This window comes from Triticum aestivum, chromosome 1D (assembly GCF_018294505.1).
Source record: "Triticum aestivum cultivar Chinese Spring chromosome 1D, IWGSC CS RefSeq v2.1, whole genome shotgun sequence".
Lineage (NCBI taxonomy): Eukaryota > Viridiplantae > Streptophyta > Magnoliopsida > Poales > Poaceae > Triticum > Triticum aestivum.
In genome coordinates this window covers 74,942,871-74,965,665 of record NC_057796.1, presented here as the reverse complement: position 1 = coordinate 74,965,665, position 22,795 = coordinate 74,942,871, and the positions used below count along the sequence as shown (strand labels likewise).

The window sequence follows — 22,795 nt, the reverse complement described above, 5'->3', positions numbered from 1 at the left end:
TTCTAGCATGAATAATAAACATTTATCATGATATAAGGAAATATAAATAACAACTTTATTATTGCCTCTAGGGCCTATTTCCTTCAGCTTACGGTCTGTGGCGAGGGCGGGCTCGGGCGGCGACGGTGCAGGGAGGGCTCGGGCAGTGGCGGAGAGGTATAGTGTGGCGGCGGTGAGGCCGAGGGCGGGCTCGGGCGACCGCCGGCGTGCTCGGGCGCAGGGCGATCGACAGCGGTGACAGATCGAGGGGGGAAGGGGAGAGGGGGGAAAATGACTTAGCAAAATTTTGAGCCCGCGCGTGGTTAAGTCAAACTGGCAGTAGCGCTGGTAGGAAAAACGCGCTATAGCTAAGTTAGCTATAGCGCTTTCCGCTAAAACGCGCTACTGCTATAGAAAGTAGCTATTTATTTTCCTTTTTCTTTTCCTATTATCTAAGGAACTTAGCTATAGCGCGGGGAAATAAAAAGTGCTACTGCTAATATAGCTATAGCGCTTTGTGAGAACAAGCGCTACTGCTGTGCCTTTCTCCACTATTTTTCTTTTTCTTTTTTTCATTTCTCCTTTTTCTAATTCTTTCATTTTTATTTACTTTTCTATTTATTTTTCTAATTATTTTTTTCTTAGCAATAGCGCTCTACAACAGAAACACGCCGTTACAAGACACTTAGCAATAGCGTGTTTTCCTCAGGCTCGCTACTACTATTCCTAGCCTACCGGCAACAGTGTAGGAATTATAGTAGTAGCGCTTTTTTGCAGACGCGCTACTGCTACTACCATAGCTGTAGCGCGCTTTGTTGACACGCACTACTACTAAGTAGCTTAGTCCTAACCAGCGCTACTGATATACATCTGTGTATAAGGTTTTTCCTAATAGTGCAAATTGGACGACCTTTTCGCTAAGCTCGATGGCGTACGTGACGATCTCAGCGTCAACATCGGCTAGATCTGCATCGACGGTGACGTTGAAGCTCGAGGAGATCCTGCGGTGAACGAGTATATCACTTCCTGCCTTGATAGCTGCAGCAGCTGCTGAAAGCGGTTGAGAACGCTAACGACTTGGACAAGGGCCACCATGAAAAGGTGTACTCCTTTCGTCCTGATTTATTAGGCCTCTGATCAAAAGATAGGTATCAAGACAACCTATTAATTGTGTGTACTAATTTAGGTTGTAAATCATGCGCATTAAAACGGTGATGACATGTGCTCCCTCCATCCATGTGTGTTGGGCACCTAAGAGAATACAAAATTGCAATACTTAGTCGCTACATGCACCCAGCCTTTGCAAACCGCGAGTGCATGTAAACAGGAACAATTAATTGAGCGGACTAATCTCTTGCATGCCTATCGTTGGTTGGCTGCAACGATGCCACTTTCCAAACTATGCACTAAAAGCACGTGCTATTAGATTTTGCCTGGTCCAACCTGTGCACACCTTGGTCGTGATGCACCTCCTTAAACACCGTACGTATGCATCTAGACGGAGTGAGTACTTGATAACTTTTCGTCTCCGGCACGAGACGCGATGAGATAGAGCGAGCGCCTCATGTACTTCCACGGCTTATAAATTTGAAAGCAGCTCAAGAGCCCTCCTACCGTCCTCGTAGTACCACCTCCCCGTCCAAATTCTCCGTCTCGCCAGCCACGCGACATGAAGAAGAAAAAGAAGGCGGTGGAACCAGCGGCCAAGAGTAGCAGGCCACGGAAGCGGAGCCGCGACGGTGAGCTCGACGGCGATCTCATCAGCCACGGTGATCTCATCAGCAAACTCCCCGATGACATCCTCTGCACAATCATCTCCCTCCTGCCCACCAAAGACGGCGCACGCACCCAGGTTATCGCTCGCCGATGGCGTCCCCTCTGGCGCTCAGCGCCCCTCAACCTCGACGCCTCCAAACACCTCTGCTCCAACGACTTCAAGCGCTTCTCCCTCATCTCCAAGATCCTCTCCGACCACCCTGGCCCCGCCCGCCGCTTCGTCATCTATTCCATCCGCCTCCACATAGCGGAAAAGAGGTATGCCGAGGAAGCCGCTCAGATCGAGAACTGGTTCGTCTTCCCTGCCCTTGACAACCTTCAGGAGCTCGACATCAACTTTAGGCAGCCGTTTCTCTCTGGACGTGAGAACCGTTACCCGCTGCCACCATCCGTGTTCCGCTTAGCACCAACCCTCCTTGTGGCAAAAATTGGCCTCTGCAATTTCCCAAATGAGATTGTCCATTCGCTGAGTTTTCCCTTGCTCAAGCAGCTCACCTTATCTCGCGTCTCCATTTCCGAGGATGACTTCTCGGGGGTGCTCTCTGGCTGCCGTGTGTTGGGGTCGCTTAAATTGCAGGGTATTCGTGATGTGAATTGTCTCCGCATTAGCTCGACAACTCTCAGGATCATCATAATCGCCTACTCTTTGTTTGAGAGGAAAGGAGAATTGTTCATTGAGGACGCCCCTTGCCTTGAAAGGCTGCTACTAGTTAATCCGGGCTCAGGCGGTGAGACTATCCGGGTAATTAAGGCACCTAAAATGGAGACATTGGGCCTTTTGTCTGCCCGCATCTCAGAAATTGAGATTGCTAATATAGTCTTCCAGGTAACCGCAGAATCAGTCTCTAGACTTTTAGCTGACATTGTTAGTTCGGGTGCTTAGCAATCTTTATTGTTTTCTTTATTTAGAGATTGATCCCATCCAGTTCGGAAGTCCCAATATGCACTGTAAAGGTTTTGGCTCTCCATTTCTCTAGCCCTGATTTGGATGCAGTTCTTGACATCCTTAGATGCTTCCCGTGCTTGGAAAAGCTCTATGTCTTTGTGAGTATTCATTTTTCTTTTCTTTGTATATCAAAATAAATATTCAATTCTCATCTAATAGAGCCGTTAGCAAAATGTTAATATATGTTTATTATGTTCTTCCCAGAGGCACTGTTTTACGAGGGCAGCAATAAAAAATGTGCCTCAGTATGAGTCACTAGATCCAATCAAATGCCTTGAGAGGCATCTCAAAGTACTGGTGCTGAAAAAATACAAAGGTGGTGAGGAAGATGTTGGATTTGTAAAGTTCTTCGTTTTGAATGCGAAAGTGGTAAAGGAAATCAACTTTCAAGTGTATAAGAAGATTGATATCAACAAGAAATGGATGACTGATCAACTCAGGCTGCTAGAAGTGGAAAATAGAGCTTCTCAAGACGCCCGATTGAAATTTGGAAGAAGTTGTGCTAGTTGGATTCGCTGTTTGGATCCCCAGGACTTGTCAATTGCCGACCCTTTCAACTGTTGTTTTGTAGATGCTCCTTCAGAAGCATATCTGTGATCTGTCAATGGTCTGATACCTTAAGATTGTGGTGTCTTATGTCTGAAAGAAGAATATGGATGCAACCTAGTTTATTATAGTTACAGTCAGCAGTGCATGCTTGTTTTCTAGTTTAAATCAGCGCTTCATGCTTGTATTGAAGACTGAATTATCCTTTTTTTTCACCCAGAAGTATGTGAATTTTGTACTGTAAGTTAATGGTTCTGAAAAGTAAACCTAGTATTGTTACCGTATATTTCCATTACACACTTGGTCCCTGCTGACGGAATGATGCAATTGATCAAGTGTTTTAATGTTAAGGTTAGCATTCACTAGTAATCAAATATTCTTATTTCTTTTTGCATTTTCAAATTGGAAAAATACCAGTCTTTTTCCTACACAAGAGAGGTAATTGTTCATGCTATTTCTGCTCGGTCCGGTTTTCCTTTCAGTGTATTATTTGCATATCACATACTTCTGTAGTAGCTATTCATGATATTGCGAGTCGACTCTGCTGGTAAGTATATATTTCCCTGTTTCTCAGCAAGTCAATAGGAATTCTTTGGCTTCGTCCTTCTCTTTGTAGACTGGGTTTTCCTTGTTCCCATATTGTCAGCCGTTCCTAATACATTCGCCTTCTGCTGTTTCTTTTGCTGGCCTTCATGCACAAAATAATTCATCAACTTTGACATCAGGAGCTCTATCTCTGACATCACAATGTGCAAACAGTGTACTGAGGTTTCCAATCAGTTTCTAAATCATACTGTACAAGCCATACTCTGGTGACTGATGCAGAATAAATAGGCAGAAGCAACTGAATTATAGTAGTTATTCACATTTTTTTTATTACAACAGTTATTTTACAGCTTTCACTCTTGTATAACTCCAGAAGCCTTAAGCACCCCGGTTCTATTTCCATCGAAATGAAAATAAACTCCTGATCAGAATGCTTCCAGCCACCAGCTCTAACTCAACTTCGATGTCAGAAGTATGCTAAACTCTGATTTTCGTCACACTATGGAATCTGTCATATAATTGCATCAATCCCACCGATGTGCAACCAATTGGTAATTGATTGCTGACAAAGCGTCTCAATAAAACGTCAGAACATTGTAAACAACATGGTAACCAGACTATTAACATGAAGTTATCGGGAGAAACAACATATACACTGTACACACCACACCAAGGTGTGGAAACTGAGAAACAGGGCTGATTCATTCTCTGGCCGCTAGGCATTGTACCCTGCACATATATCTTTCTTTCCATCACATGAACTATCTCTTTGATTTGTTTGATCGATGGATTCGTGGTTCATGTGTTGGTCTCTGTCTCTGACCTCCTGTAATTTGCAGAGAAACAGGAGGACGCCGGTGATGGTGTCGAACCTCGGGGAGATACCAGAATACAAGTTGAACCCCGGCGAGCTCCGGTTCCAGAAAGGGGATGAAGTGCTCAAGGTAGTGGAATGTGTTTTTCTTTCCATTTTTAGTTCAGATAACAAAAATAGCATGAAGTTGGTGAAAAAAAGATGATATAATTAACGGTGTACACGTCGTACATTAACGGGGTACACGTTGTATAGGGCACATACCAAGTTGCAAAATGGAACCGAACCAAGGTTTATGTCAAAATAGCAAAAGGGCCCGTGCGTTGCAACGGGAGAAAAAATTATAATCTCCAATGCCCATGATCACATTTCGTTGCATCGCCAAGATATATTATCACTGTCAATTTCGTGAGGTCATGAAAAAATTAAACTCGTGAACATTTTAAAAATTCATGAACAGTTTTACAAATTTCAAATATTTTCTAAAATCAAGAAATTTTTTGAATTCATTAAAAATTTATAGTATTTGCAAAAATAAATTGTGAACACTTTTTTTTAAAATTCTTGAATCGTCGGAAATTTCTAGAACCGACGAACCGTGTTTTGGAAAGTGGTGAAACAATTTTTAAAATTCACGAGCATTTTTTTGATTTAACAAACATTTTTTTAAAAATGCATGCTCATTTTTTGAATCAGAGAACATTTTATGAATGAATAAACTGTTTTTTAAGTCACGGACAGTTTTTAAATTTTTAGGATATTTTTTCATTCATGAGCATTTTTATAATTGGCGAAATTTTTTTTAATTTCATTACAGTTTTTAATAAAGGAATTTTCTAAAACATCATGAACACTTTTTAATTTCCATAAAAATTGTTTTCAAAATGTCGAACATTTTTTTAATAAGCAAATCATTTTTTATAAAATCGTGAAAAATTTTGAGTCCACAAAACAATTATGATTTATTAAACATTTTATTTAAAAATTATCATTTTTTAGTTTTTCGGACGTTTTTGAAATCTCAAATTATTTAAGTAGAAAAAACAAAAACAAAAGGGAAAAGAAAAAATATAAAACGAAATTTATAAAACAGATTGCCCGGACATGTGCCGGCTCAAACGGGCGCGCTGCGTCTTCTCCCTACACTCAGAGCGCAGTATATGAGATCCCTACTACATGGGCCGGCCCAGGCGGGGGATGTCCCCTGTGTGAGACCTTTTTTATCACTTATAGGTGGCATCGGTGGGGGAGCTCCTATTGGGCGCATAACGCGCTGGCAATGAAACCAGTGATAAAAGATTTTCACAAATTTAAAAAACAAGAATAGAAATGAAACCAAAAAACAGAAAAGAAATGAAGACAGAAAAGGAACAAAAAGAAAAGAAAGATGAAAAAAGAAAAGAAAGAAAAAATTGAAAACCCCCTAAAAAACCTGTTTCAGGGAAGGTTCTAGAACGTTCCCAAAACCAGTTGGGGGTGAAACCTCGAAATGGTCCGGCCCATTGAAACAGGGTACCTACGCGCTATATAGGACCGCGCCATCGATGGGTAATATTTTATAACTTTCGGGCAATTTTGATGACGTGCAGTCAGAAGTAATAGACCCTTTATTATTATAGATATAGGTATAGATTTTTTTGACAGGTAGATATACGTATAGATAGTCGACAGACAAAAGCAATGCGATCAGGAAGCTATGTGAGATGTAGATCTCAATTCAGGCTGGACGTACAGAGCGGGCTTTTCGGCCCGCTCGTAGTCCGCTCTAGATCGGACCGATTGGTCCTGGCCCGTTGAAAAAATTGGCTGGTCCGAGCCGGGAATTTCCGAAATCACTAATTGAGGAGTACTTGTTGTAAAGATCACTCCAATTCCCCCTGGTAGCGATAAGTGGCGCACATGGAGCGCGCCACTTGTCGCAACCTGGGAGTTTTCCCTTTTTTCGTAGATCGGTTTATTCAAAATGTTTTATCTCTCAAATCGTGCGTCCAAATCTCGAACCGCTTTCACCGTTGGATTCCTCGCGTCGAGATCTTCATAGATAGATCCCACGTTGATAGGTTTTGACGAACTTTATTTTAATGAAAAAACGGACGAAAAAACCGAACCGGGAACATGGGTTTTTTCCCTTTTCGAAAGAGGCACGCCCGTGCCTCTCGGGGAAGCAAAACCGTGACTTTCGCGGAAGGAAAACAGTTGTCTTTATGATTTACTCCATGTTATTGCAAAAGAAAGTTAATCCGATTGGAGAGACAGTTATCTCCACTATTTACTCCACGTTATTGGAGAGGCAATTTTCTCCATGATTTACTGCCTAAAACGTTGGACTTTTCCATTTATTCAGAAAAGCAGAAACAGAAACAACGAGACAGATGGCGCACCGCGGGGAGCAGGCAAGTCTCGTCCATAATCGGATACGTTCCTGGGATCCGGCTTGCCTGCCCCCTCCTCATGCTCCCATCTGTGCTCCCACTTCATCCTACGGTTGTCTTTTTTCTTTTTTCCTTTCTAATCTAATCATTTCCCCCCTGATTTTAAGGGGGTGGGGCCGGACTTTATTTTGTTCCAATCAAATCAAGCCACGTACGCGGGAGCACGGATGGGCGCACGCGCGGGGAGCAGGCAAGTCTCGTCCATGATCGGATACGTTCCTGGGATTCGGCTTGCCTGCTCCTTCCCCATGCTCCCATCCGTGCTCCCACTTCATCCTACGGTTGTCTTTTTTCCTTTTTCCTTTCTAATCTAATCATCTCCCCCTGATTTTAAGGGGGTGGGGCCGGGCTTTATTTTGTTCCAATCAAATCAAGCCACGCACGCGGGAGCACGGATGGGCGCACGCGCGGGGAGCAGGCAAGTCTCATCCATCATCGGATATGTTCCTGGATCTGGCTTGCCTGCTCCCTCCCCATGCTCCCATCCGTGCTCCCACTTCATCGTACGGCTGTCTTTTTCCCTTTTTCCTTTCTAATATAATCATCTCCCCCCCCCCCCGATTTTAAGGGGGTGGGGACAGGCTTTATTTTTTCCAATCAAATCAAGCCACGTACGCGGGAGCACGGATGGGCGCACGCGCGGGGAGCAGGCAAGTCTCGTCCACGTTCCTACCATCCTACCCCACCCCCTCCCCCAGGATCCTATTAACCCGTGCCATCGAATGGAAGATCAATCAGTGGCAGATCAGAATTTGCACGAATGTACGTGGGCATACACGTTACATGCCCTAATGCAACATGCAAACTGTAAAAAGGTTACCAGCAAATGCGCGATTGGGAAAAAACGTTTTCCGTAAACTCTAATAGCTCTGGCGACTAGGGTTTGGCGGACCCGACGGCACCCGCAGATTGGATCAGGGGGGCGCACCGGAGTTCTGCCGTAGGATGGCAACACCTTCCGGAAGCGGCAGCAGGGCGGCGACGGAGACGCTGTCGCCGCAGACTGCTAGGGCACGCCTGGAGGAACAACTTGGGAAGCTTGACATCTCGGAGGAGGAGGCGACGCGCTTGGTGCTAGATGATCGCGTCGAGGGGGCGCCAGAGAAGTGGATGGTGGCAGGGAAGGTCTTACACCACAATACTCTCCACATCAACACTATCTCGAACGCCCTCAGGCCTGCATGGGGTAACCCTAAGGGACTAATCTTCCGTATTACTGGAGAAAACATGTTTGTTGCGGAGTTTGCAACGTAGCGAGACAGAGATCATGTATGGGACGGATCCCCATGGCACATCAGCAAGAACACAGTCATACTATCTGAATTTGATGACTGTATGTGCCCATCGGAACTCAAGTTCGACAAACTGAAGGTCTGGGCCCGTGTTGTCAACCTTCCTTTCAATCTGCGTGATGATTCCTGGTGCAAGGCAATAGCAAAGCAGATCGATAAGGAGGTGCTAGTTCGATTCACTTTGATCATGGGGGAGGCTACCTGCGCGCCCGTGTTACTCTGGACGTAGCCAAACCATTGAGAACATGGATCCTAATCAACTCTGCAAGGCGAGGTTCTACAGATCCATATGATATTTAGTATGAAAATATACCTCATTTTTGCTTTTCCTGTGGCCGCTTAGGCCACTCCGATCTGGTATGTCTGACTCCTGGTACGAGAGATGAGAATGGTGATTTGCCGTTTGGTAAAGGCATGCGGCCACCAGAAGATAAAAAGGAGAGCGGCCTCATTTAAGGGTTCCTCGAAGCCCCAACCAGCTAAACCGAGCAAGAACGACACCAAGAACTCTTGTACTGCTGCCGATGGAGGTGTCGAGGTGAACTCTCCAGTTAAACGCAACACAGCCCCAAAACGCAAGGGGACTCCCTCAACCCAAGTCTACCGCCGAGTTGAGGTTCCGCTCTTGACAAACCATGCAGCAAATGATGCAGGGGGGCGGACTTGCAAGTACAAGTCTGTCCAAGGATGGAGAGGGCATTGAGGACGATGGTGTTGTGAGAGAACCAACAAAGAAGAAACCCACGACTACAAATTCATACAACACGGCAGAGGATGTTCAACAGCCCTGCCCGTCCCAATGATATGCTTAAGCTGGAACTGCCGGGGGCTTGGGAACCCCGAGGCAGTTCGCGAGCTTCGCAGCGTTGTGAAGTAAGAAGGCCCTACTCTGGTTTTTGTCATGGAAACAAAGATCAGAGGGAAACGTGTCGAGAGACTACAGAAGACCTTAGGATTTGTTGGATGTTTTGCTGTTGATAGCGTTGGACTAAGTGGAGGCCTTGGTCTCTTCTGGTCTAAGGATGTTTCGGTAGAACTCAAGAACTACAGTTCGGCCCACATTGATGTTGTGGTGCGCGATGCTTTGGATACCTCGGTGAGTTGGCGATTCATCGGGTTTTATGGAGCGCCTAGAGCTGAGAACAGGCATCACAGCTGGCGGTTCCTTCGTACCCTACACAGCCTCTCGCATGATGAGTGGTTGCGTATGGGTGATTTTAATGAAACTCCATATGGGGAAGAGCATTTTAGTCGGACAGCAAGACCGGAATGGCAAATGAGAGCATTTCGTGATGTTACCGATGATTGTGGGTTCCACGATTTAGGTTGGTCCGGAGTTTCCTGCACATGGGACAACTGACAAGCTGGCAATGCTAATGTAAAAGCTCGGTTAGACCGGGCATTTGCTAATGAGGAATTCAGATAGAAATTCGAGTATGTTAAAGTGCGCCATGTCTGTTCAGTCGAGTCGGACCACTGCTTTGTACTGCTCGACGTGCGGCATCAACACCCCAACAGCAACTCACATGCTTCGAAACCCTTTCGCTATGAGAATATTCGACAGTCTCATAATGACTATGCTCAGCTGGTTACTGAGACTTGGTGAGTACAAGTTAGATAGCCAGGCCTGCACGGTGTAATGGACTCCCTTGCGGCTCTCCAACAGACGCTTATGACCTGGGGGGGGGGTCCGAGAATTTGGTTCCTTAGCAAGGACCGTCCGACAGCTACAGAAGCGGCTAGACAGGCTGCGATGTCAACCAGTTGGACGAGGTCCGTCAGAGGAGGAGAAAACTACTATGTCTAAGCTCCGAGAAGCGCTCAAACTGGAGGAGATATGGTTGAAGCAACGGTCTCGCGTTCCTTGGCTGCACGAAGGAGATCGCAACACGGCCTACTTTCAGGCGCAAGCAAAGCAACATAAACGATTAAACAAGATCGCCAATTTGCAGCAGTCGGACGGCTCAGTTTGCGCCTCGAGAGATGAGGATAAAGAAGAAATGCTTGCGTTTTATCAAAGCCTATACACATCTCAAGGGTATAACAACAGTGAGGAGTTGCTATTGCATGTGCTAAGTCGGGTCACGCCGGTGATGAATGACCTGCTGTGCAAACCATTAGAAGCTTCAGAGGTGCATGATGCTTTATTTCAGATGGCCTCGTCCAAAGCGCCTGGGGTAGATGGATTCACAGCCGGCTTTTATCAGCGCCACTGGGAGCTCCTGAAGCATGACATTATTCCGGCGGTGCTTGATTTTTTGAATGATGGTGAATTACCTACATGACTAAATGATACGTCCATCACATTAATCCCTAAGGTACGTCATCCACAGAATACCTCTCAGTATCGGCCCATTGCATTGTGCCCAGTTCTTTATAAAATTGTTGTCAAAGCGATAACTAATATGTTGAGGCCTTGCATGGATGAGATTATAAGTGAGGAGCAAAGTCCTTTCGTTCCAGGTCGCTTGATCACAGACAATTTCCTTGTGGCATTTGAAAGTGCACATACGATGAAGAGACGAAAGAAGGGGAAAAAGTTCTCATGTGCAATTAAATTGGACATGATGAAAGCTTACGATCGAGTGGAGTGGCACTTCCTTGAAGCCATGCTATTAAGACTCGGGTTTGCTGGCAATCTGGTCAGACTAATCATGAAGTGTGTCACATCCGTCCGCTCCTCTGTTCGGGTTAATGGAGAATTATTGCCTTACTTCACCCCTTCAAGAGGCCTTCGGCAGGGCTGTCCCGTGTCTCCATACCTTTTTCTGCTCTGCGCTGAAGGATTTTCGTCCCTGTTGAAGTACTATGGCAATCATATTGATTGGGGCATCCATGTGGGATTCAGAGCCCCATGGGTAAGTCACCTTCTATTCGCAGATGATAGCTTGATCTTCATCAAGGTGAGTGTGGAAAGTGTGTCTCGTTTGAATGACATCCTTATGATCTATGGCGAGGCCTCCGGCCAGTGTGTTGACCGAGCAAAAAGCTCCATCTACTTCAATTCAAACACACCTGCGGCCTTAAGAGGGAGTCTCAAACATCTTTTGAACATCCAGTCAGAAGCTTTTTCTGAGCGATATCTCGGTCTACCCACTGCTGTCGGAAGAATCACGAGTGGAACCTTTGAACACATTGGGAATCGAGCGAGGGGGAAGATGCAGGGCTGGTCTGAATGGTTCTTTGCTTGTGCAGGTACGGAGACTTTGATCAATTCAATTGTGCAAGCTATACCGACGTTTAGCATGTCCTGTTTTCTATTGACCAAAAAAGTGTGCAAGAATTTAACCTCAAGCATGGCAAAAATTCTGGTGGGGGAGTTCGGTGGATCAACGTTCTCTTCACTGGATAGCTTGGGATAAGCTTGCTACACCAAAGATCAAGGGAGGAATGGGTTTTCGAGACCTACGACAGTTTAACCTAGAGCTTCTTGGGAAGCATGGCTGGAGGTTTCTAACAAATCCAGACACTCTCTGCACCAAAGTGATGAAGGGGAGGTATTTCCCAGACTGTGATTTTATGCAAGCATCAACTCCCAAATCTGCATCAGCCATATGGAGGGCGATCATCACTGGGCGCGCAACCCTCAGTGCTAGTCTTGTAAAACGCATTGGTGATGGGACCTCTACCTCGGCATGGGAGGACCGATGGATCCCATCGGCTGTTTCTATGAGGCCCATGTTCAAGCCACCATCGTCTACGGTCAATATGGTTAGTGATCTAATTGACTCGGATAACTGGACATGGAAGCATGATCTAATCCGAGCGACATTTATCACACTGGACGCAGAGGCGATACTCAATATTCCACTCCGTCAGGGACGCGGGGAGGATTTCCTTGCTTGGGCACATGAAATATCCGGCATCTACTCCGTTAAAACAGCCTACTGAGCTCTAGTGAATCAGAACGAGCATATAGCTCTAGAACGAAGGGCAGGTAGCAGGGCCATCAACGAATGAGGAGCAGATGTGGAGTTACTTATGGAAACTCAAAGTTGTCCCAAAAGTTAGAGTATTTTGGTGGAGGGTAATCAGAGGAATCATCCCGGATGAATCTACCCTACAACACCGTCATATCAAAGACACAAGTTTGTGTAAGTTGTGCCTTGCCATGGATGAGGACTTGATGCATGCTCTTGTCCACTGTTCGCATGCAAGGCGTTTTTGGGAGGATGCGAGATTGCTCTTTGAGATTAATTTGCCACGGCTCCACCCTAGCTCTTGGGCACGTGATATACTATTTGATATGCAATTCATAGACAAGGATCGTGCCACAATCATTACTATCATGTGGGCTATCTGGATGTCTCACAACAGAAGGACTCATGATCAGGAGGTTATCGATCCAGCTACCTCGGTTCGACGCATTCGTGAGGACCTGGCGTTGCTGGACATTCCCCGACAGAGCTTCATACCGCTGCCGGGTCATGGTTGGCAGCCCCCTGAAGGAAACCTTGTAAAGATCAACACTGATGTTGCAATACACCGCAATGCCTGCAACACCAGCGTGGGGGGAGTAGCCCGCTCTTCCTCGGCATTCCTGGGTGCATGGTGCAAATCCCATCTTGGGGTCATGGATCCATTCATTGCTGAAGTGCTCTCCTTACGTGAGGGCGTCATCTTCGCGAAGCTTTGAGGCTACACGCACGTGCGACTGGAATCCGACTGTCTTGAGGCAGATAACCTCTGGAACTCTAGCTACACCGACCGATCGGTAGTAGCACCGATATATTCAGAAATTAGAGAGCTCTCTGCTAGCTTTTTGTCTTTTCATATTTCTCATGTAATAAGAGCCGCTAACGGTCCCGCACACCTGTATGCTAATCATGCATGTACGCTTGATATGACTGAAAGCTGGCTGGATATATTCCACCCCTAGCTTCCTAGTTAGCAGCCTCCTGGCTGACTGCCAAGTGAATGTTTTTTCCTTAATAAAGCTCTCTGAAGTTCCCCGCAAAAAATGTAAAATGGTTTGTCACGGCACATGCAATGGGACGTGGCTTGCCTGCGGCCGCTACGTGCGACCATCCATGCGACCTAGCCATCGCACGACTGTGGATCCACACACGGCCCGCTATAGAATTTCTGTGAAAAAAAACGAAATACACATCCTTATACAAATTCTCTTCTTTGATACACTCCTATCCACATCTTTCCCCTTCTGTAAGAACTGAAGCTCAACCTCCAGGGCCTTTCCGCCGTCATACCATAGTCTGGCGTCCACCTAGACGAGCTAGCGTGTTCGTGGCTTCCGTCTTCAACAAAGCCGCCGGCATGTAGCTCGTGGATTCAACATCACCTACACAGGACAGAAGTAAATATCCGTTTCTTCTTGTTTTGCTCCCGTCTGATGCAAATTGAATTGCGAGAAAGCTGAGAGCAAATCCATTCTGTGTAATAAAAATTCTTTCCATCCTATTGTCAATCTTGTGCTCGCAATGCGAATGACAAAACTCGAATGCTTGGACCAATTAATCTATTGCTTGCTTACTCTGTGCCTCTAGGTTTGACATTTGGACAGATGGTTATGTCTGCACTTTTGGCAATAGAATTACAATGATTGTTGGGATCCCTATCATCACACTTAAATTGAAGGATAACTGAGAGGTCAGATGAGCATGATGCCTGCGGACATTGTGCATAGATAATTCTGTGAATGAGTATATTTGATTAGGGAGATGGAGTAGCATTCAGTTAACCGTACATACAAGTTCAAATAAAAATCAGTTGCAACCTGGAAGTCTAACGCACATGAGATAAAACTCTTGAGAACAAAATATATTAGGTTGCCTTCGGTTGATTGAGAGAGAATTGATTTTGTCATGTCATCAAACTAGAGTCGGAGGTCCCAATGCTCCCTTGCAGTGGGATTCGGCGTGGAATATTGCCGGTGTAAATATGTATACATGTGATTGGTTGGATGCACTTGTGAAGAAAGTTGGAGACGTTTAGTTTCATTGAAGTTCTGAAATTATACTTGAAATGAAAGTGTGGACTGCTTATACCAATGGAATTTTGCATGCTTCTTGGATCTGTGGTGGCATTGGGATGGTATGACCACTTGGTTGCAACATTGAAGCATTTAGGATACATGTTGGATTCGGTTGATGGAGGAAGTCTTGATTTTCTCCTGTCATTGAACTAGAGTTAGAGGCCCTAATGATCCTTTGCAGCGAGGTGTACATGTTATTTTTTGGATGACCCTGTGGAGAAAGCAAAGTTTAGTTGCACTGAAGTTTAAAAAATAGGAAACTTGAAAGTGTGTACCGCTTCTACCATTGCTGCATTGTATGGTTGGAATCCAGCTAATAGTTGTCGGGTTGGTCGTGGCATAGAGATGTGATACGTCTCCAACGTATCTATAATTTTTGATTGTTCCATGCTATATTATATTCTATTTTGTACATTATTGGGCTTTATTATACACTTTTATATTATTTTTGGGACTAACCTATTAACCGGAGGCCCAGCCCAGAATTGCTGTTTTTTGCCTATTTCAGAGTTTCGCAGAAAAAGAATATCAAACGGAGTCCAAACGGAATGAAACCTTCTGGAACGTGATTTTTGGAACGAACGTGATCCAGAGGACTTGGACCCTACGTCAAGACATCAACCAGGAAGGCACGAGGTAGGGGGCGCGCCTACCCCCTGGGCGCGCCCTCCACCCTCGTGGGCCCCACGTTGCTCCACCGACGTACTTCTTCCTCCTATATATACCTACGTACCCCCAAACTACCAGATACGGAGCCAAAAACCTAATTCCACCGCCGCAACCTTCTGTACCCGTGAGATCCCATCTTGGGGCCTTTTCCGGAGCTCCGCCGAAGGGGGCATCGATCATGGAGGGCTTCTACATCAACACCATAGCCTCTCCGATGATGTGTGAGTAGTTTACCTCAGACCTTCGGGTCCATAGTTATTAGCTAGATGGCTTCTTCTCTCTTTTTGGATCTCAATACAATGTTCTCCCCCTCTCTTGTGGAGATCTATTTGATGTAATCTTCTTTTGCGGTGTGTTTGTTGAGACCGATTAATTGTGGGTTTATGATCAAGTTTGTCTATGAACAATATTTGAATCTTCTCTGAATTCTTTTATGTATGGTTGGTTATCTTTGCAAGTCTCTTCGAATTATCAGTTTGGTTTGGCCTACTAGATTGATCTTTCTTGCAATGGGAGAAGTGCTTAGCTTTGGGTTCAATCTTGCGTCCTTTCCCAGTGACAGTAGGGGCAGCAAGGCACGTATTGTATTGTTGCCATCGAGGATAACAAGATGGGGTTTATATCATATTGCATGAGTTTATCCCTCTACATCATGTCATCTTTCTTAAAGCATTACTTTGTTCTTATGAACTTAATACTCTAGATGCATGCTGGATAGTGGTCGATGTGTGGAGTAATAGTAGTAGGTGCAGGCAGGAGTCGGTCTAGTTGTCTCGGACGTGATGCCTATATACATGATCATACCTAGATATTCTCATAACTATGCTCAATTCTGTCAATTGCTCAATAGTAATTTGTTCACCCACCATAATACTTACGCTCTCGAGAGAAGCCACTAGTGAAACCTATGGCCCCAGGATCTATTTTCCATCATATTAATCTTCCAACACTTCGTTATTTTTATTGCCTTTTATTTTACTTTGCATCTTTATCATAAAAATACCAAAAATATTATCTTATCATATCTACCAGATCTCACTCTCGTAAGTGACCGTGAAGGGATTGACAACCCCTTTATTGCGTTGGTTGCGAGGATTTATTTGTTTGTGTAGGTGCGAGGGACTTGTGCGTGGCCTCCTACTAGATTGATACCTTGGTTCTAAAAAATTGAGGAAATACGTACGCTACTTTACTGCATCACCCTTTCCTCTTCAAGGGAAAACCAACGCAGTGCTCAAGAGGTAGCAAGAAGGATTTCTGGTGCCGTTGCCGGGGAGTCTACGCAAAAGTCAACATACCAAGTACCCATCACAAACCCTTATCTCCCGCATTACATTATTTGCCATTTGCCTCTCGTTTTCCTCTCCCCCACTTCACCCTTGCCGTTTTATTTGCCCTCTCTTTTTCGTTCGCCTCTTTTTCGCTTGGTTCTTGTTTGCTCGTGTGTTGGATTGATTGCTTGTCACGATGGCTCAAGATAATACTAAATTGTGTGACTTTACCAATACCAACAACAATGATTTTCTTAGCACTCCGATTGCTCCTCTTACCGATACTGAATCTTTTGAAATTAATGCTGCTTTGTTGAATCTTGTCATGAAAGGTCAATTCGCCGGCCTTCCTAGTGAAGATGCCGCTACCCATCTAAATAGCTTCGTTGATTTGTGTGATATGCAAAAGAAGAAAGATGCGGACAATGATATTGTTAAACTGAAGCTATTTCCTTTTTCTCTTAGAGATCGTGCTAAAGCTTGGTTTTCGTCTTTGCCTAAAAATAGTATTGATTCTTGGAATAAGTGCAAAGATGTTTTTATCTCTAAGTATTTTCCTCCTGCTAAGATCATCTCTCTTAGAAACGACATCATGAACTTTAAGCAACTTGATCATGAACATGTTGCACAAGCTTGGGAGAGGATGAAACTAATGATACGTAATTGCCCTACTCATGGTTTGAATTTGTGGATGATTATACAAAAAATTTATGCCGGATTGAATTTTGCTTCTAGAAATCTTTTAGATTCGGCCGCGGGAGGCACTTTTATGGAAATCACTTTAGGAGAAGCTACTAAACTCCTAGATAATATTATGGTTAATTATTCTCAATGGCACACTGAAAGATCTACTAATAAGAAAGTGCATGCGATAGAAGAAATTAATGTTTTGAGTGGAAAGATGGATGAACTTATGAAATTATTTGCTAATAAAAGTGTTTCTTCTGATCCTAATGATATGCCTTTGTCTACTTTGATTGAGAATAATAATGAATCTATGGATGTGAATTTTGTTGGTAGGAATAATTTTGGTAACAACGCATATAGAGGAAACTTTAATCCTAGGCCGTATCCTAGTAATTCCTCTAATAACTATGGTAATTCCTATAACAACTCTTATGGAAATTTTAATAAGATGCCCTCTGAATTTGAGACTAGTGTTAAGGAGTTTATGAATTCGCAAAAGAATTTCAATGCTTTGCTTGAAGGAAAAATTGCTTAAAGTTGATGAATTGGCTAGGAACGTTGATAGAATTTCTCTTGATGTTGATTCTTTAAAACTTAGATCTATTCCACCTAAGCATGATATCAATGAGTCTCTCAAAGCCATGAGAATTTCCATTGATGAGTGCAAAGAAAGAACCGCTAGGATGCGTGCTAAGAAAGATTGTTTTGTGAAAGTGTGTTCTTCTAGTTATGAAAATAAAGATGAAGATCTAAAAGTTATTGATGTGTCCCCTATTAAATCTTTGTTTTGCAATGTGAATCTTGATAATGATGGGACTGAAGATGATCCACCTTCACCTAGAAGGCGTTCCAAAAATTCTGAGTTTTTAGATCTTGATGCAAAAATTGTTAAAAGTGGGATTGAAGAGATCAAAACTCTAGATATTAATGAACCCACTATTTTGGATTTCAAGGAATTTAATTATGATAATTTCTCTTTGATAGATTGTATTTCCTTGTTGATATCCGTGCTAAATTCTCCACATGCTTATAGCCAAAATAAAGCTTTTACTAAACATATCGTTGATGCTTTGATGCAATCTTATGAAGAAAAACTTGAGTTGGAAGTTTCTATCCCTAGAAAACTCTATGATGAGTGGGAACCTACTATTAAGATTAAAATTAAATATCATGAATGCTATGCTTTGTGTGATTTGGGTGCTACTGTTTCTACGATTCCAAAGACTTTGTGTGATTTGCTAGGTTTCTGTGATTTTGATGATTGCTTTCTAAACTTGCACCTTGCGGATTCCACCGTTAAGAAACCTATGGGAAGAATTAATGATGTTCTTATTATTGCAAATAGGAATTATGTGCCCGTAGATTTTATTGTTCTTGATATAGATTGCAATCCTTCATGTCCTATTATTCTTGGTAGACCTTTCCTTAGAACGATTGGTGCAATTATTGATATGAAGGAAGGGAATATTAGATTCCAATTTCCGTTAAGGAAAGGCATGGAACACTTCCCTAGAAAGAAAATAAAATTACCTTATGAATCTATTATGAGAGCCGCTTATGGATTGCCTACCAAAGATGGCAAGATCTATCCTTACTATTATGCCTAGCTAGGGGCGTTAAACGATAGCGCTTGTTGGGAGGCAACCCAATTTTTTTTTTTAGTTTTTTTTTTGCTTTTTGCTTCTGTTTAGGAATAAATATTTGATCTAGCCTCTGTTTAGATGTGTTTTTATGTTTTAATTAGTGTTTGTGCCAAGTTAAACCTATAGGATCTTCTTGGATGATAGTTATTTGATCTTGCTGAAAATTCCAGAAACTTTCTGTTCACGAAAATAATTGTTAAAAATCACCAGAACGTGATAAATATTGATTCCAATTTCTGCTGATCAATAAACAAATTATCTAGGTCGTCCTATTTTGGCTGAATTTTTGGAGTTCCAGAAGTTTGCGTTAGTTACAGATTACTACAGACTGTTCTGTTTTTGACAGATTCTGTTTTTCGTGTGTTGTTTGCTTATTTTGATGAATCTATGGCTAGTAAAATAGTTTATAAACCATAGAGAAGTTGGAATACAGTAGGTTTAACACCAATATAAATAAAGAATGAGTTCATTACAGTACCTTGAAGTGGTGTTTTGTTTTCTTTCGCTAACGGAGCTCACGAGATTTTCTATCAAGTTTTGTATTGTGAAGTTTTCAAGTTTTCGGTGAAAGATTTGATGGATTATGGAACAAGGAGTGGCAAGATCCTAAGCTTGGGGATGCCCATGTCACCCCAAGATAATCTAAGGACACCTAAAAGCCAAAGCTTGGGGATGCCCCGGAAGGCATCCCCTCTTTCATCTACTTCCATCGGTATCTTTACTTGGAGCTATATTTTTATTCACCACATGATATGTGTTTTGCTTGGAGCGTCTTGTATTATTTGAGTCTTTGCTTTTTAGTTTACCACAATCATCCTTTCTGTACACACCTTTTAAGAGAGACACACATGATACGGAAATTGTTAGAATACTCTATGCGCTTCACTTATATCTTTTGAGTTATATAGTTTTGCTCTAGTACTTCACTTATATCTTTTAGAGCACGGCGGTAGAATTGTTTTATAGAAACTATTGTTCTCTCATGCTTCACTTATATCTTTTTGAGAGTCCTATGAAATAGCATGGCAATTTGCTTCAACTACATATCATGAGAAATTTGATACTAGATAATTGTTTTGAGATATAAAGGTGGTAATATCATAGTTGTGCTAGTTGAGTAATTGTGGAATTGAAAAATACTTGTGTTGGAGTTTGTGATTCCCGTAGCATGCACGTATGGTGAACCCTTATCTAACGAAGTCGGAGCATGAGGTATTTATTGATTGTCATCCTTTGTGTGGCGGTCGGGATCGCGCGATGGTTAACTCCTACCAACCCTTCCCCTAGGAGCATGCGTAGTAGTACTTTGCTTCGAGGGCTAATAAATTTTTGCAATAAGTATATGAGTTCTTTATGACTAATGTGAGTCCATGGATTATACGCACACTTACCTTTCCGCAATTTTCTAGCCTCTTCGGTACCGTGCATTGCCCTTTCTCACCTTGAGAGTTGGTGCAAACTTCGCCGGTGCATCCAAACCCCGTGATATGATACGCTCTATCACACATAAACCTCCTTATATCTTCCTCAAAACAGCCACCATACCTACCTATTATGGCATTTCCATAGCCATTCCGAGATATATTGCCATGCAACTTTCCATCGTTTCGTTTATCATGACACGTTCCATCATTGTCATATTGCTTTGCATGATCATGTAGTTGACATTGTATTTGTGGCAAAGCCACCATTCATAATTCTTTCATACATGTCGCTCTTGATTCATTGCATATCCCGGTACACCGCCGGAGGCATCCACATAGAGTCATATGTTGTTCTAAGTATTGAGTTGTAATTCATGAGTTGTAAGTAAATAAAAGTGTGATGATCATCATTATTAGAGCATTGTCCCAAGTGAGGAAAGGATGATGGAGACTATGATTCCCCCACAATTCGGGATGAGACTCCGGACTAAAAAAAAGAGGCCATAAAAAGGAAAAGGCCCAAATAAAAAAAAGAATGAGAGAAAAAGAGAGAAGGGACAATGTTACTATCATTTTACCACACTTGTGCTTCAAAGTAGCACCATGATCTTCATGATAGAAAGTCTCTCATTTTGTCGCTTTCATATACTTGTGGGAAATTTCATTATAGAACTTGGCTTGTATATTCCAATGATGGGCTTCCTCAAAATGCCCGAGGTCTTCGTGAGCAAGCAAGTTGGATGCACAACTTAGTTTCTTTTTGAGCTTTCATACACTTATAGCTCTAGTGCATCCATTGCATGGCAATCCCTACTCCTTGCATTAACATCAATTGATGGGCATCTCCATAGCCCGTTGATTAGCCTCGTTGATGTGAGACTTTCTCCTTTTTGTCTTCCCACATAACCCCTACCATTATACCTTATTCCACCATAGTGCTATATCCATAGCTTACGCTCATGTATTGCGTAAGAATTGAAAAGGCTGAAGCGCGTTAAAAAGTATGAACCAATTGCTTGGCTAAAACCGGGGTTGTACATGATATGAATATTTTATGTGGGGAAGATGGAGCATAGCCAGACTATATGATTTTGTAGGGATAACTTGCTTTGGCTATGTTATTTTGATAAGACATAATTGCTTGGTTAGCATGCTTGAAGTATTATTGTTTTTATGTCAACATTAAACTCTTATCCTGAATCATATTAAAACTGAACATTTGTGCCACAATAAGAAGAATTACATTGAAATTATGCTAAGTAGCATTCCACATCAAAAATTCTGTTTTTATCATTTACCTACTCGAGGACGAGCAGGAATTAAGCTTGGGGATGCTTGATATGTCTCCAACGTATCTATAATTTTTGATTGTTCCATGCTATATTATATTCTGTTTTGGACATTATTGGGATTTATTATACACTTTTATATTATTTTCGGGACTAACCTATTAACCGGAGGCCCAGCCCAGAATTGCTATTTTTTTCCCTATTTCAGAGTTTCGCAGAAAAAGCATATCAAATGTAGTCCAAACGGAATGAAACCTTCGGGAACGTGATTTTCAGAACGAACGTGATCGAGAGGACTTGGACCCTACGTCAAGACATCAACCAGGAAGGCACGAGGTAGGGGGCGCGCCTACCCCCTGAGCGCGCCCTCCACCCTCGTGGGCCCCACGTTGCTCCACCGACGTACTTCTTCCTCCTATATATACCTACGTACCCCCAAACTACCAGATACGGAGCCAAAAACCTAATTCCACCGCCGCAACCTTCTGTACCCGTGAGATCCCATCTTGGGGCCTTTTCCGGAGCTCCGCCGGAGGGGGCATCGATCACGGAGGGCTTCTACATCAACACCATAGCCTCTCCGATGATGTGTGAGTAGTTTACCTCAGACCTTCGGGTCCATAGTTATTAGCTAGATGGCTTCTTCTCTCTTTTTGGATCTCGACAATCTTCTCCCCCTCTCTTGTGGAGATCTATTCGATGTAATCTTCTTTTGCGGTGTGTTTGTTGAGACCGATGAATTGTGGGTTTATGATCAAGTTTATCTATGAACAATATTTGAATCTTCTCTGAATTCTTTTATGTATGATTGGTTATCTTTATAAGTCTCTTCGAATTATCAGTTTGGTCGATGTGTGGAGTAATAGTAGTAGATGCAAGCAGGAGTCGGTCTACCTGTCTCGGACGTGATGCCTATATACATGATCATACCTAGATATTCTCATAATTATGCTCAATTCTGTCAATTGCTCAACAGTAATTTGTTCACCCACCGTAATACTTATGCTCTCGAGAGAAGCCACTAGTGAAACCTATGGCCCCCAGGTCTATTTTCCATCATATTAATCTTCCAACACTTAGTTATTTTTATTGCCTTTTATTTTACTTTGCATCTTTATCATAAAAATACCAAAAATATTATCTTATCATATCTACCAGATCTCACTCTTGTAAGTGACCGTAAGGGATTGACAACCCCTTTATTGCGTTGGTTGCGAGGATTTATTTGTTTGTGTAGGTGCGAGGGACTTGCGCGTGGCCTCCTACTGGATTGATACCTTGGTTCTCAAAAACTGAGGGAAATACTTACGCTACTTTACTGCATCACCCTTTCCTCTTCAAGGGAAAACCAACGCAGTGCTCAAGAGGTAGCAAGATGGCATTTCCAATTGATGGCTGGATTGAAGTCAAGGAAATATGCCCTAGAGGCAATAATAAAGTTGTTATTCTATATTTCCTTATATCATAATGAATGTTTATTATTCATGCT

The 22,795-nt window shown here is 43.0% G+C and overlaps 1 protein-coding gene across 1 annotated transcript; it reads left to right on the top strand.

The window, feature by feature from the left end:
• The first annotated feature begins 1,625 nt into the window (after window positions 1-1,625).
• LOC123165643 (putative F-box/FBD/LRR-repeat protein At5g22670) lies at window positions 1,626-3,461 on the top strand. The gene is made up of 3 exons (XM_044583338.1): window positions 1,626-2,581; window positions 2,665-2,799; window positions 2,906-3,461. Exons 1-3 carry the CDS (start codon window positions 1,649-1,651, stop codon window positions 3,296-3,298), a joined length of 1,461 nt encoding a protein of 486 aa, XP_044439273.1. The 5' UTR covers window positions 1,626-1,648; the 3' UTR covers window positions 3,299-3,461.
• Window positions 3,462-22,795: the final 19,334 nt, after the last annotated feature.